Genomic DNA, 12,207 nt, shown 5'->3' with positions numbered 1-12,207 from the left:
ATTACCCCCTCAAACTGTGCACGAAGCATGCAGTTGCCCAACGTGGGCTGCCATTGTAGCTTTCGTCCGCTGTGCTTTTCCAAATAAAACTTGTTGAATATCTGCTGTGGGTTGATGAGCTGCGGCGGCATTGTCACCTCTGTTGGCGCATATGTTGGCCAGTAGCCCATTGTCAGTATACTGACGCATAGGTCTAGGTTATGGACATCGCGATTGTTGCTGAGAGCGTGGCCGCGGAACGCTGTATTGATATCGCGGCTCAATTCCATGTCCTTGAACATGCCCTCTAGCTTCGATGTGAAGCCTCCGCCACATTCTTGTTTCAGCTTGGACAGCATACTCTTTTCCGAGTCCACTGAAGCGGACTTGCCCACAAGCAATCGCTTGGCCAGATCCTGAAGAAGTAAATCTCAAGTAAATCACAAAATATCAAATGTTGTATAACAATAACCTTCTTGTAAAATGCCTCAAACACATCCTTGCCGTGTATAAAGCGAAACAGAACCATAATCTTATCCAATGTCTTCTCAAGTTCTTCATCGGTGGTGCCCTTGTTGCCAGATCGCAGCTTCATGTCCACGTATTTTGCTGAGTACGAGAAAAATCAGGTTACAGGATAAACCAATGAGTTTGATTGAATGGCGACCTACCAATGAGCTCTGCTGGTTTATTGGCTCGTTGATTGATAAAGAATTCAAATGCCTCGCGTAACGAATTCGTGAACTTCTCATTGCGTGCGAAGCAGTTGCGGACAATGTAATCCATTTTATCTTTAAATTCAAGCAGATCCTGCACCATGCTCTTATCCTTCTCCGGGTCAATGACAATGGTGCGTCCTTTTTTCTGCAACAAATACAAAGCTTTAGATAAATTAATAAAAGGTGAAGCCTTGGCGGATGGATTACCTTAATGTATCCATTAAAGTTGCCGCAAAGCTCTGATGTGCCGTTTTTGACACGGCTAAGCAGGCTGTATAGCAGTGTTAGTTCGACCCATCTGTTGTCCTCAAGCAACGAGTCCAGACCCTTCTGCAGTATGGCTGTCAGATGTTCGGCCAGCAGCTCCTTCTCCACATTATATATAAGCGGATGCCTGTGGGTGGGAATCGAAGGATAAGTATAATTTGAATGAAGCAAATGTTTTTTATATACTTTGTGCTGGAGTCCAGATAGTGGAGCAAACGCTCGTGCTCCTCGGCCAGACGCATGCTAACGTGCTGCAGGTAACCGGGCACCTCCAGGTCCTGCATCATACGTTGACTCTCAGCCTTATACAGTTGATTGGTGGCATCGAGGAACTTCTCCTCGAATGAACTGGAGTAGATCTGCAAATCGCACAGCATCCGCACCAAACTCTTGAGCAGACCGCGGTCCACAGACGCGCCCTGTCGTTCCTTTTCAATGAGGGCTAGGAGACCATCTACCGTCCGCTTCTGGACGACGCTATTCTGAGCAAAGTGTATGCGAAAGAGGTCCAGCCCCATGTCCCATATTGAGTGGATAAATGAGTTTTGCAAAACATAGGTGCGATCCATGTACAGGAATATGCTGCGTATCATAATCATCTGCTGGCAGAACGAGAGCCACCAGTTGTTGATTTTCTCCAGGAGCACCTGTAAGTTGGTCCAATGTCTAAACGTATGTTTATTTTGACGTTGCAGCCCACTTACCAGCTTGTCCATGCTGCCCCCAGTGAGCTCCTTCAGCTTGATATTCCGCTTGACATGCTGCTCAGTCAGCTCCTTGAGCTTCGTGTACAACTGCGCGTCCATTTTATGACTGCACATGTTCACAACGGCCTGGTAGAGCTCCTCCAGTGAATATTTAATGGGCTTCGACAGTTGTATGGCGATAACGGCCTCCTCGAGCTTCACATAAGTGTCCTCGGAATAGTTATCGGGCAGTGTGGGTTTATCTATGGAATGGATACAAGATAGACATGGATGGTGGGTGAATAATGTATTAATGTCATGTATTAATGCCACTCACCTTTGAAGTTCTTAATCACTATCTTTTTGACATCGCCTGGCTTGCTGTTGTGGATGGCACCAGTGCGATTAAGTAAGTTTGAGGTAGTTGATGCCGATCGAATCTCGCCATGGCTCGAACCAAGCTTGGAGAAATTCGGCAGGCGTTCGCCGTTTGTAGACGCAGAGTTCATGTTTTGGGCAGCGAAGGCACTGCGGCCCATCATCAAGGCGGCGGCACTCTCAGCCTTTTTCAGGCAAGCAGCAATGTTCTCGGTGTTTTCGTGCAGCTCTGTTGTATCCATAGGCTTATACTTTTTAGCAGCACTCATATTTCGGACGCACTGTCGTCCACTGCCCACTGCAGGGGTGAACTCGGGGTGCCTTTTACCCTTACCTTACCTTACCCTTACCGTTCCAGTCAGCTGCCTCCTCGTACCGGTCCCGTCGTCTCCCTGTTATTGTCCTGCACGGGTATTTGCATGCATCACAAAGTGCACTTGATGGCCTTCGAATTTACAATGTTCTTACCTTTGCAAGGACTGTGCAAGTAGCCACTCGTGTTGCAGTGATATTTTCCACGACTTTCGCACTTTGCCGACAACAAATTGGCAGCTCGCAACCTCAAGGCGATGGAAGGTGCTTTTCTTCTCGGTCCGATGGACTGTGCTGTGACACAATTGGGTGTTTACTTTTGTACCAGATGGCCAGCTATTTATCAGAGCCTACCCGGATCGAATCAGTAATGTAATAATAATAAGCCTTTATGCATTATTTTATTAAAATATAAGTTGCATGCGGAAAATATTGCTTTGTAGCCAGTGTGACCGCGGATTTATTGATCGAATATACCGACTGACCGTCAGAAATTTACTGTCTCATTTATAAAATATACCGGAAAAATACTATGTCAAATGGAATGTTGCTTTGCTACACGTACAATTTGAAAATGTCAAAAACTTGTTTGGTTCTTTATACAATGGGTGTGATTAACTGAATAATTTGAATCTACGAAATTATATTGAAAATTTGAATGATAGTAACATATTTAGCTCAGAATACGTGCCAGTAAAGAACCAACATCCACAAATGTTACCTACCATACAATTAATTAATTATTTTTTAATTTTAAAGTGAAAGCAAGGAAGGAATACAAAATACAATTCTCGTTATAACCCATAAATTGTGTGGACATTCGAGCCGCAGGTGCAGTATACAAATTGTTAACTTGTGGCATTACCCAGTTGCGGTTTTTTGAATATTTAAAACAACTTTATGAAGGTATATTGCAAATCGAACTATGAGGAAGGAAAGTGGTCGTATCTTCGCTTGTTGATATGCGGTTCGGACTTTAATAAATGAAATGAGCTTCGATTTTGATCTTAACAAATGTGAACTCTTCAATGTGTATTTCGCAGATACTCACCCAGCCATTAAAAAAATGCTCTACTATTTTTTGGTAAAAACACAACCTTATATATGTGTATATATTTAATAAGCGTTATGTTTTTCCTTTTATTTGACTTAAATATAATATCAAATATGTTGAAAGGTTTTGCTAAATAAATACTGAAACGTGTATACAAAATGTATAAAAGAAAAAGGAGAGGGGTGTTGAGTGTCTTAAAAAAAACGGGGGGTATTATGTACAGTATAGAGTATACATATTGTAGGTCTTTAACTGATCATGTGTGCTGTGCTTGCTGCTTTGCCTTTGTTTTGCGTAATACAACAAGTCAAGTAGTCTACAATTCTTAGTTCTTTGTTCTTTGACAGCGCATTTAAATTGTAATATTCATATACAGTTAGTAGTACTACGTTAAGATAATTTATAGACTTAATTGGTAACAATTTCTAGGTACCAACGGGGTACATACGGTGTACGGGTAGTCGTATCTATATGCATTTATCCCCTTTTCTTGTTCTCATATCTGGGGGGGGTTAGTTTAAGTAAATGTTTCTTTCATTTCAACGTTGTTTTATAAACTTTCTCGTCATCAATTAATCAACAACTGTAATACAATACATATGCATTTACGTACGTATAAGAAGCCAAGAAGCCCAACCAGGTCGGGTCTTCTTGTGGATATTATTTAGTATCTGTATATGGCAGCATCTAGTGTAAGCATACGTAAACATATAAATCAATAGATTCCGAGTAACTTTTGCGCACAGCGTGTAATGGTAAGGTTAGTAGATACATTTATGGTACGAATTACAGCAGTTTGCAGGACATATTCGGTTACGAAAGCATTTAAAAGGGGCTGCGGTTCCTAGAGGACCTTCTTCTGGTTGAAAATGAAATGTACATGAGATGGCAGCAGATACAACAATTAATTGTTCACTTTAGACATTTATATCTGTATGTAATATGCATATGTATAGCTTGTGCCTACGGTTACAATAAATAGTCGCATGATTTGTGACATAAACGTTTGTAATAAATAAAATCTTGTCTTGTTTTAAAGGACGCACACACATAGAGATATATACATAGAGTCACGCACAGCCGACAGACGCACAGAAACATACAATACACACATTCTGTTTGCCCCTTTAGTCGGGCAGCATGTGGACAAAGCTGACGGGAAACATGCCGCGTCGCGATGGCTGTCCCTCGATGATGCCCTCCATCCAGTTGTCATCGTCGGTGCGCTCATTCAACACAATCAATATCTCTCCCTCCTTGAACTCCAGCTCATCATCGTTGTCCGCCACGCAGTCGTAGAGTGCCCGGCACCGTCGCTGGCCATTCTGTGGATCAGTGAAAAAGTTGTTTAGCCCAGGAACCATGACCATGGCTCCCCTTTCCATGCTTACATTGTGGAATTTTCCGCTTGGGCCTGTTCCTGGACCGCCTTTGGTTGGATTGTCGGGCGATGAGTTGAGTCGATCGTTGTCACTGGACGAGACATTCGAATCGGCCGAATGATCCAGGCCACCGCCAGAGCTGTCCATGTCCGTGTGCCAGGACTCGTAGTCGGTGAAGTTTGCCGATTGATTTATCAGCTGCAACAAATAAAGGGAAAGGATTAGCAAACTTCAAACAGCCACCAAATATTAGTGCAACAAAAAGAGAAACGGATTTAAATTGTGTTTGGCGCAGAGGGTTAGGGCTTCGAAGGATGCAAAAATAAACAGGACATTTTAGTAGGTTCGAACAGCAACGACAACGACAACGACAAAAAGAACGATTCGTATGTAAGTAGATAGAAATGTCGCTTGTCATTGAATGAAAATGCAAATGAGCAAAAGAGTTTGCCATTTACCGTCTCCTCACTGGACTGGGATAGTCTCAATCTCTCAATCAAAACAGTTTGTTGCTTGCGCTGAAAGTTTTTTACCAAATGCAAATAAGATTGAATTGAGAGATTCATTAAGTGGTTCAACATTACTACAGGTTCGATTATAACAGAGCAGGACCAAGACCTGTTGCACAGGCCATGGCAAAACTTACTTTTCGTGGCGGCGCTATGGGACCCTCGTCTATGGAACTGATGCTCTCATTCGACTGACCATTGGAAATCTCACGCTCTGTGAAAGAAAATAAGATTCAACACAGTACGAAAGAGTAGCTGGAGCTGAATCTTACCTGACGGCGGTCCGGGTGGCGGTATCTTTGGGCGCATTAATGCCGACTTGTCCACATGCTTGAGAGTGGGCAGCTCCCCAGTGGGTGGCAGCACAAGCTTGGCTCCTGCCAGATGGATATTACGATTCAGCGACTCCCCGCTGGGCGATCGCTTGTGGCCAAACGTTGTCATGGCAGGCATAAGGCTGCTGCTGCTGCTGCTCCCATTTCCCGATCCGCCAGGAATCGCGCCGTAGCCACCTCGGGGACTGCTCTCCACGCTGCGCAGGTGGGGCAGCGTGCCATATGCCACATCCAGGGACTGGTTCTTATGGTTGATGGCGCGTATATCATTGGCATCATAGTTCTGCGAGTGTCGCGGCTGATGTGGCAGTGTGCCATAGAAGGTGGAGCCGGAGGAGGCGCTGCCCAACGTTCCTGGCGGCGGGGCCGGAGCTGTGCGCTTCTTCAGAGAGTTCATGTTCGCCGTTGATGTGGACTTGCGGGCTCCCCCCGTCACATGGCCCAGCTCACTCTGCTGCATATTCAGACTGTTCCTTGCCGCACGGACACTCTGACTGGAAGCGGAGCTGGGACTTGAGCCACCGCCCCCGCCGTTGCCAGCACCGCCGCCGCCCACATTGCTGGCACTGCTGCCCAGATACTGGCCGACGCTGATGTGCTGCTTGGGCGAGGTGCCCGCGGAATGCGTGTAGCTGGGCAGGCCCGAGGGCAGCGTAAACTGTCGGATGGGACAGTTGGCGATTGGACTAGAACTGGACTGTATGGAGTCGCAGGTGGATGAGCGTGAGCGCAGCACAGGCGAATCCCCGCCAGCAAAGCTGGGAGGACGCGATCTAGATTTCTGTAAAGCAAAAAAGGAATAAGAAGGATACGCTACGGGAGTCGGAAGAATCGCAAAACATACGCGCTCATCGATGACTGTTTCATCGTCACTGAAATCCGTGGAGCCATCCTCGTTGGGCAGATTCCAGTCGGTGTTTATGTGATCAAAGGCGCTCTTCTCCCGCTTTATGGCACATTCAATCTAGAGTAAAGTAAACGAGAAAAGGAGCATTTCTGTTGAGAGTTCAATTGAGTATTTGTGCCTTTACTCACCAGCTCCCTGCAGCCATTGTGTCCCATCTCTTTGGCTATATCCAGCGCAGTTTTGTTCTGCGAGTTCTTCAGCTCGTAGTCTGCCCCCGAGCGTAGCAGCAGCTTCATGCACTCCCTGCGATCGTGTAGGGCGCACAGGTGCAGCGCCGTGTTCTTGCCGGTCAGGTCCAGCAGTCCGGCTGGATTGGTGGCCTTGTTCAGGCCCTTCGGAGGCATGTTCTGTATGAGAAAGTCTACAATGTGCAGCGTGGAACCCATCTCCCGCAGCACCGCCAAATGCAGAGCCGTCTCGCCCGCATCCGAGCTGGGCAGGCAGCAGGTTAGATCCGCTCCCTCTGCCCACACCTGTAGCAGCTGACTGATGTCAGCATTCACGATGGCCTGCTCCAGATCGCACCGCAAATCATTGTCGTCCGAGCAGGTGCGCATCACATAGCGCTTGGCCACGTACTTGGCCCTAATGAAGTCGTAGCGCTCCTCCCTGAGTATGGAAAATAGATAGATATTATTACAAATGTCTGCATAGCTCACTGGATTAAGGGGGTGATACTTACATGCTGCTCTCGTGCTGCAGCTTCCCCCTGCCCAGCTTTGCCTCCATGATGTCGTTCAGGGTACTGTTGCCCATGGCTCGGGCGATCAGCAAATTTGCCGTGGTCAGATTGTCCAGCGTTAAGCTTTGAATGCGCGAGTGATGTACGCCCAGATCGCGATGGACTCCCGAGCACTGAATGCACACAAGAATGCCGAAATTCAGGCTGATCCAGGTGACATCGTTGCGGGAGCCGCAGTCGCAGCAGCGGTCGTTGCCGGGCAGCAGCTGCACGTAGCGGATCACAGTTTTCTGCAGCTCCACCAGGCTGGGACTCATCTGGGGATTGGCGTGCTGGAAGGCCTTGGTGAGGGCCTTCTCCTTGCAATTGACCAGCACAGCCATCCAGGCCTTCTGATCGGCCTCGTCCTCGGCCTGAAAGTGGTACGGGCGATTGTCTACGAAAGGAATATAATTATTATCAGCTGCTGTCATGGAGTTATCTACACTTACAGCTAATCAAATCGAAGCCCCGCTTATCGTCCGGCACTGGTTTGATCTGGCAGGTGAGCAGATTGACTTGGGTCGGCGGCTTTGACTCGTCCGCATGGAATATGTCGAGGAAACCATCGCTGGTTACACGACAGCGTCTCTTCTGCCACACGCGACGCACCTTGCCCTCGCTCTTCTTCAGCAGATGCCCCTGCCGCGTCACCCCGTGATGCTTGTCACCCTGCAGCTGGTGCAGGGAGTAGCCCGCCCCCCCGCTACGGATCTGGCTATCCGACGATGATGGCACATTGTCGACCCGCTCAAAGTCCGGCGTGCTGCGCAGCAGCGTTCGCAAATCGAGCAGACTGCGCCGATCCTCGTCCTGCTTCTGCTTGATCACGTGCAGCTTCTCGCTCAGATCCCCAATGTAAGTGCCAAAGTGCTCGATCGTCTGCAGGCCGTCTTTGAAGTAGCTGCAATGCATAAAGGAGAGCTGATTAGCAAGCCTTTTGGGGGCTGCTGACTGTGCCACTCACTTGCTCAGGGCGTGATAGTACTCGACTAGGTGCTGCAGCAGCTCGATGCCTGTTTTGGTTTTAATATCCTTGTACTTGAGCAGATACTCGCACGTCTGCAGCTGATAGAGCCTGCGCTCCTTCTCCATCTCCTCGGACACCACAGCGGCATCGATCTCCGTGCGCACCATGCCCGCCTCCTTGGCCTGTGCCTTCTTCTCCTTCTCGATCTTAATGAATTTCGCCTCGTAGTCCTTGGCAGCCTTATCGAACGGCCGCTTCATGTCACCCTTGACGCCCCTCAGTTCGCTCTTCAGCATCGAGTCCACCGGAAACATGACAATGTTGTTGATGTTCTGCATCTGCAAGGGCATGAGGAAGCGAATGAGGAACGAGGATAAAGACTCAGATAAGAGGGGCAGTTCGAATTTATGTACCAGGGTCTTCATCAGTGCACTCAGCTCTTTGGTGACGACGCTGAACTTGAGGAACGCCGCCCCAATGTCGGGCTCATCCTGATCGATCACCTTGCCGCCCAGCCGCTCCAGTGCTCGTACCATGAACATCTCATTGTCCACATGGGCTGCAAGCGGACAGTAAGTATGGTGTGAGTGTCTCTGGCAATGTATGCAGTATGCACTCCCTATCATGTACTTACTGTTCCCCGAGTTGTGTATGGCCTTGACCGCCTTCTTCAGCTTTGTGAGGCCTTCCCGGTCAAACTCCAGGCGCTGCAAAGAGTGAGCAAAGATGGTTTCAGTTCTGATAAAAGCAGGGGCAGTAGAGAAGGGACAGGGTTCAGCTGAAAACGGAAGACAATCAATCAAATGTGCCTGTACGGCAGACAATTGTTCCCCAAATGCATTTAATAATATAATTTGGTATTCCATGCACTGCCAGGCCCCATCCGACACCTCTCCTCCCCTCCCTCTCCCATTTTTATGGAAAATGTGCCCACAAGGTCATTTCATTTAATAAAATTAATAATCACCCCCCAGTTACAGTCCCAGCCACAGTCCCAGTTTAAATGCAAGTCCCCCACCACACCAGCTCATGCATCAATTAAAATCATCAGCATCATCAGCACTCCACTTCCATTTGAGGGACACATTTTTTGTGAGGTAAAATCTGTTTAGCTCGGACTTATTTGATTTGTGAAAAACTCTCTCCTCTCCTCCAGATGCATTCCCATTCTCCTTGACCCATTGGCTTTAGCCTAATTGGTTTCAATTCCATTTTATAAAGAAAATTCCATTAAATATCAGAAGAAAGCCTCGCTGCCCGCTGCTTATGGGGATCCACATGGAATGTATTCTGCCCTGATTGCTGGCTCTTTTATGAATTATGAACTCCAAGAACCATTTGATGCCAATAAATTCTGACGGCCATTCCCAGCGTAGATTAGATTAAATGGTTTATTTTTTTGTATATATTTATAAGCTCACTATTTGGAAAGGCAATTCCCACACCTCTCGCTCTCTCTATTGGGGGAAAAAAATAGTCGTGAAAATGTGCAAAGCCAATTGAGAAGTTGTAAGCAAGGACACGTGTTTGATGGCGAATATAAAGCTAAGAACAATACAAATAAGTAACTCACGAGTTGGAACTCGTTTCTCTGACGAATCTGCTCGCCGGTCGGTCGGGTTGACTGGTTGTTTTGCTGTTTTGATAACAAAAGGCGCTAATTTATACCGAATCAAAGGTGAATCAAAGGCCAGCTAACCCGCAACATGGTTTATGGATCACCGCAAATATGTTAATTTATGTGGAATAAGCAAGAGTCCTAACTCTGTCTGCCTATGACTAACACTTGGCTAATGCATTAGTGGCACAAAATTTGCAGTTGCAGGGGAAAATAAGATAAAAATCTACACAAAAGCTGATATTTAATTTAATTTTAGAAAGATTTACAGACACGAAAAACGGGAAAAGGGAACGGGGAACGGGGGAATGGAGAACGGTACGGAACACGCAAGAGACAAGAGACAAAAGCTGAAGCGAAAAAATGAAATGAGATGGAAATAAAGTAACACCCAACCCGACCAACCGTCTGTGTGTTTGGCGGAATGGGGGTCACTGGGTTGGGGGGAACGCGACTGCCACTGCGACGGGGACACACTAAAATCCATCAGCAAAATTAAATATTTAATGTTTGATGTTGAGTCCGGCCCCAAGAAGGCGTGACGTGACGTGACCAGCAGCTCTCTTGGCTCCAATTATCAAATGTGTGGAGTGCCAGGGGCCGAGTGCTAAATTTGTTTCGGGAGATGGAAACTCCCTATCCTATCCCCCATGAGAAGACCCTAGGAGGGGCTGTGGCACATTTTACAGCCAGACATTGCATAATTTCCATAGCCAGTCACACACTTTGGTGCGGGGCTTCTGCTTAAATGACAAATGGGATGAATTTTCCACTTGAGCAACAGCCACTTGGCCACTTTCTGTGGTGTGTGGTGATAAGTGAGCGCTTTTCCACACCCCCAGCCATTCCCATTAGCCAGTACTAAGCCTTGACTAATCAATGTGGTTGCTTCTGTCATTTCGTTTTCTTATCACACGCCTTTTCCGGCCCCGCAAACACCACTTTGCCATGTATTTGTTGTACTTTGGTTTATCAATGCGGTGGAAATGGGGAGGGGACCGACGCACTGGCAGCAGCAGCAGCAGCACCAGCAACAGCAGCTGCTGCGATGACTAAATATAGAAATTGCAGCACAATCGTGTGGCAGAGGCACCCACTCCCACTCCAGACCCGAGCAGCTGTGTTGCTTTAATTAAGAATGCATTTAGTGGGTCCCGCCGCGTTCCACGTTAAAGCAAAACCACCTTGCAGCCGCAGCAGAGCGAGAGAGAGCGCGCGCGCGATGTAGAGAACAAGAGAGAGAGAGAGACAAATTGGCGCCGAGCCAATTTGTAGAAATCTTTTTTGTTGCTCTAATCGTTATTTGGAGACGCCGACGCCCCTTCTTTGGGCGTAACAACCCACTACACTTATCACTTTTCCAGGTAATACGTCGATTTATTTATAATAATTGGCTGTCATCATTATTGTTGAGCTTACCTCTTCCAGAATGCCAATCGTCTGGCGGCAGTCCGGCATTCGCGAGGCGAAGGTGGATGTGGTGGGAGAACTGTAATCGGAGCGCGTCTCCTCCACGAACTCGGATATGGCTATCAGTGCTGGCGGCATCTTGTTCGGCTTCGGCTGGCTCTCACTCTCGGACACGAATCGAACGACGACAACAACAACAAGAACGGCACTTTACGCCCAAGGACATGCACGCGGAGCGAGTACGAGCGCGATGGCAATGGAGGGAGGGAAGGAAGCAACGAATAGAAACTTCGGGGCACGGCACGGCGCGAACACACGGCACAGGCACAGCTGCCGTGCTGCTGCTGCTGCTGGCCTTGTGGCGAGAAGCGACAAAGAAAGGATCAAAACGAATGGCACCAGGGGCAGGCAGGCAGCAGCAAGCAACAAGAATAAGGATAACGCCTCTTCGATGGGCAACGACTGCCGTTAGGTATGCGAGTATGCGTGCCTTTTGAGAGTGTGTGTGTGTAGGTGCGCGAACGTAGTGTTCTATTTTCGTGGAGAGGAGCGAATTCGTATTTATATTTGTTCACTTTCTGGTCTGGGCTCTGGCCCAGCCTTTGGATTACTAGTATTATTATTTGAGTTACACTTTCCCTTGCCTTGCACTGAGAGTCACACACTCACACGTATCACAACATATTTACGCACTGGGTCTTCTCATCATCCTAGCACTCTCTTCCCCGCGATTTGATTTTTTTTTTGGTACTATGGGCAGCAGCAGCGCAATTAGCGTTGGAATAGAGAAATGCGCATTGCATTTTCACGGCAGTTCACTGTGTGCCACATTTTGGATCTAGCACTTGCACAATTGCACTTGGAACATAATTAATGGCTTTCGAGCGCTTAATAAAAATAATTATTTTGTTTTATTGCGATTTTTGTGCTGCTGGCGTCTCAATGGAGTGATCAGTGTGA

The 12,207-nt window shown here is 47.4% G+C and overlaps 2 protein-coding genes across 6 annotated transcripts in view; both read right to left on the bottom strand.

Moving 5' to 3' along the window:
* LOC117578843 (cullin-4A) overlaps positions 1 to 2,812 on the bottom strand; it is a 3,838-nt gene extending 1,026 nt beyond the window's left edge. Inside the window, exons 1-9 of one of the 3 annotated variants that reach the window (XM_034264629.1) lie at positions 2,498 to 2,811; positions 2,380 to 2,432; positions 1,989 to 2,258; positions 1,670 to 1,914; positions 1,152 to 1,612; positions 906 to 1,092; positions 651 to 843; positions 452 to 588; positions 6 to 395 (exon numbers count right to left, since the gene is read on the bottom strand). In XM_034264629.1, the coding sequence (XP_034120520.1) occupies positions 6 to 395; positions 452 to 588; positions 651 to 843; positions 906 to 1,092; positions 1,152 to 1,612; positions 1,670 to 1,914; positions 1,989 to 2,193 (1,818 nt within the window). In that variant the 5' untranslated portion in view covers positions 2,194 to 2,258; positions 2,380 to 2,432; positions 2,498 to 2,811. Of the gene's footprint in view, positions 1 to 5; positions 396 to 451; positions 589 to 650; positions 844 to 905; positions 1,093 to 1,151; positions 1,613 to 1,669; positions 1,915 to 1,988; positions 2,433 to 2,497 lie in introns of those variants that run through there. The other 2 variants (XM_034264628.1, XM_034264626.1) reach the window with 2 other exon arrangements.
* The window catches only part of LOC117578839 (arfGAP with SH3 domain, ANK repeat and PH domain-containing protein), a 27,143-nt gene extending 14,936 nt beyond the window's left edge, over positions 1 to 12,207 (bottom strand). Inside the window, exons 1-13 of one of the 3 annotated variants that reach the window (XM_034264615.1) lie at positions 11,257 to 12,207; positions 8,854 to 8,926; positions 8,633 to 8,778; positions 8,217 to 8,557; positions 7,702 to 8,153; positions 7,211 to 7,646; positions 6,657 to 7,137; positions 6,466 to 6,585; positions 5,559 to 6,402; positions 5,424 to 5,500; positions 5,236 to 5,295; positions 4,787 to 4,975; positions 4,518 to 4,720 (exon numbers count right to left, since the gene is read on the bottom strand). In XM_034264615.1, coding sequence (XP_034120506.1) covers positions 4,523 to 4,720; positions 4,787 to 4,975; positions 5,236 to 5,295; positions 5,424 to 5,500; positions 5,559 to 6,402; positions 6,466 to 6,585; positions 6,657 to 7,137; positions 7,211 to 7,646; positions 7,702 to 8,153; positions 8,217 to 8,557; positions 8,633 to 8,778; positions 8,854 to 8,926; positions 11,257 to 11,385 — 3,546 coding nt within the window. In that variant the 5' untranslated portion in view covers positions 11,386 to 12,207 and the 3' untranslated portion in view covers positions 4,518 to 4,522. Of the gene's footprint in view, positions 1 to 3,448; positions 4,721 to 4,786; positions 4,976 to 5,235; positions 5,296 to 5,423; positions 5,501 to 5,558; positions 6,403 to 6,465; positions 6,586 to 6,656; positions 7,138 to 7,210; positions 7,647 to 7,701; positions 8,154 to 8,216; positions 8,558 to 8,632; positions 8,779 to 8,853; positions 8,927 to 11,256 lie in introns of those variants that run through there. The other 2 variants (XM_034264614.1, XM_034264616.1) reach the window with 2 other exon arrangements.

Source organism: Drosophila guanche, unplaced genomic scaffold, assembly GCF_900245975.1.
Source record: "Drosophila guanche unplaced genomic scaffold, DGUA_6, whole genome shotgun sequence".
Classification (NCBI taxonomy): domain Eukaryota; kingdom Metazoa; phylum Arthropoda; class Insecta; order Diptera; family Drosophilidae; genus Drosophila; species Drosophila guanche.
Note: the sequence above shows the minus strand (reverse complement) of the source record. Positions and strands in the feature narration are given on the sequence as shown.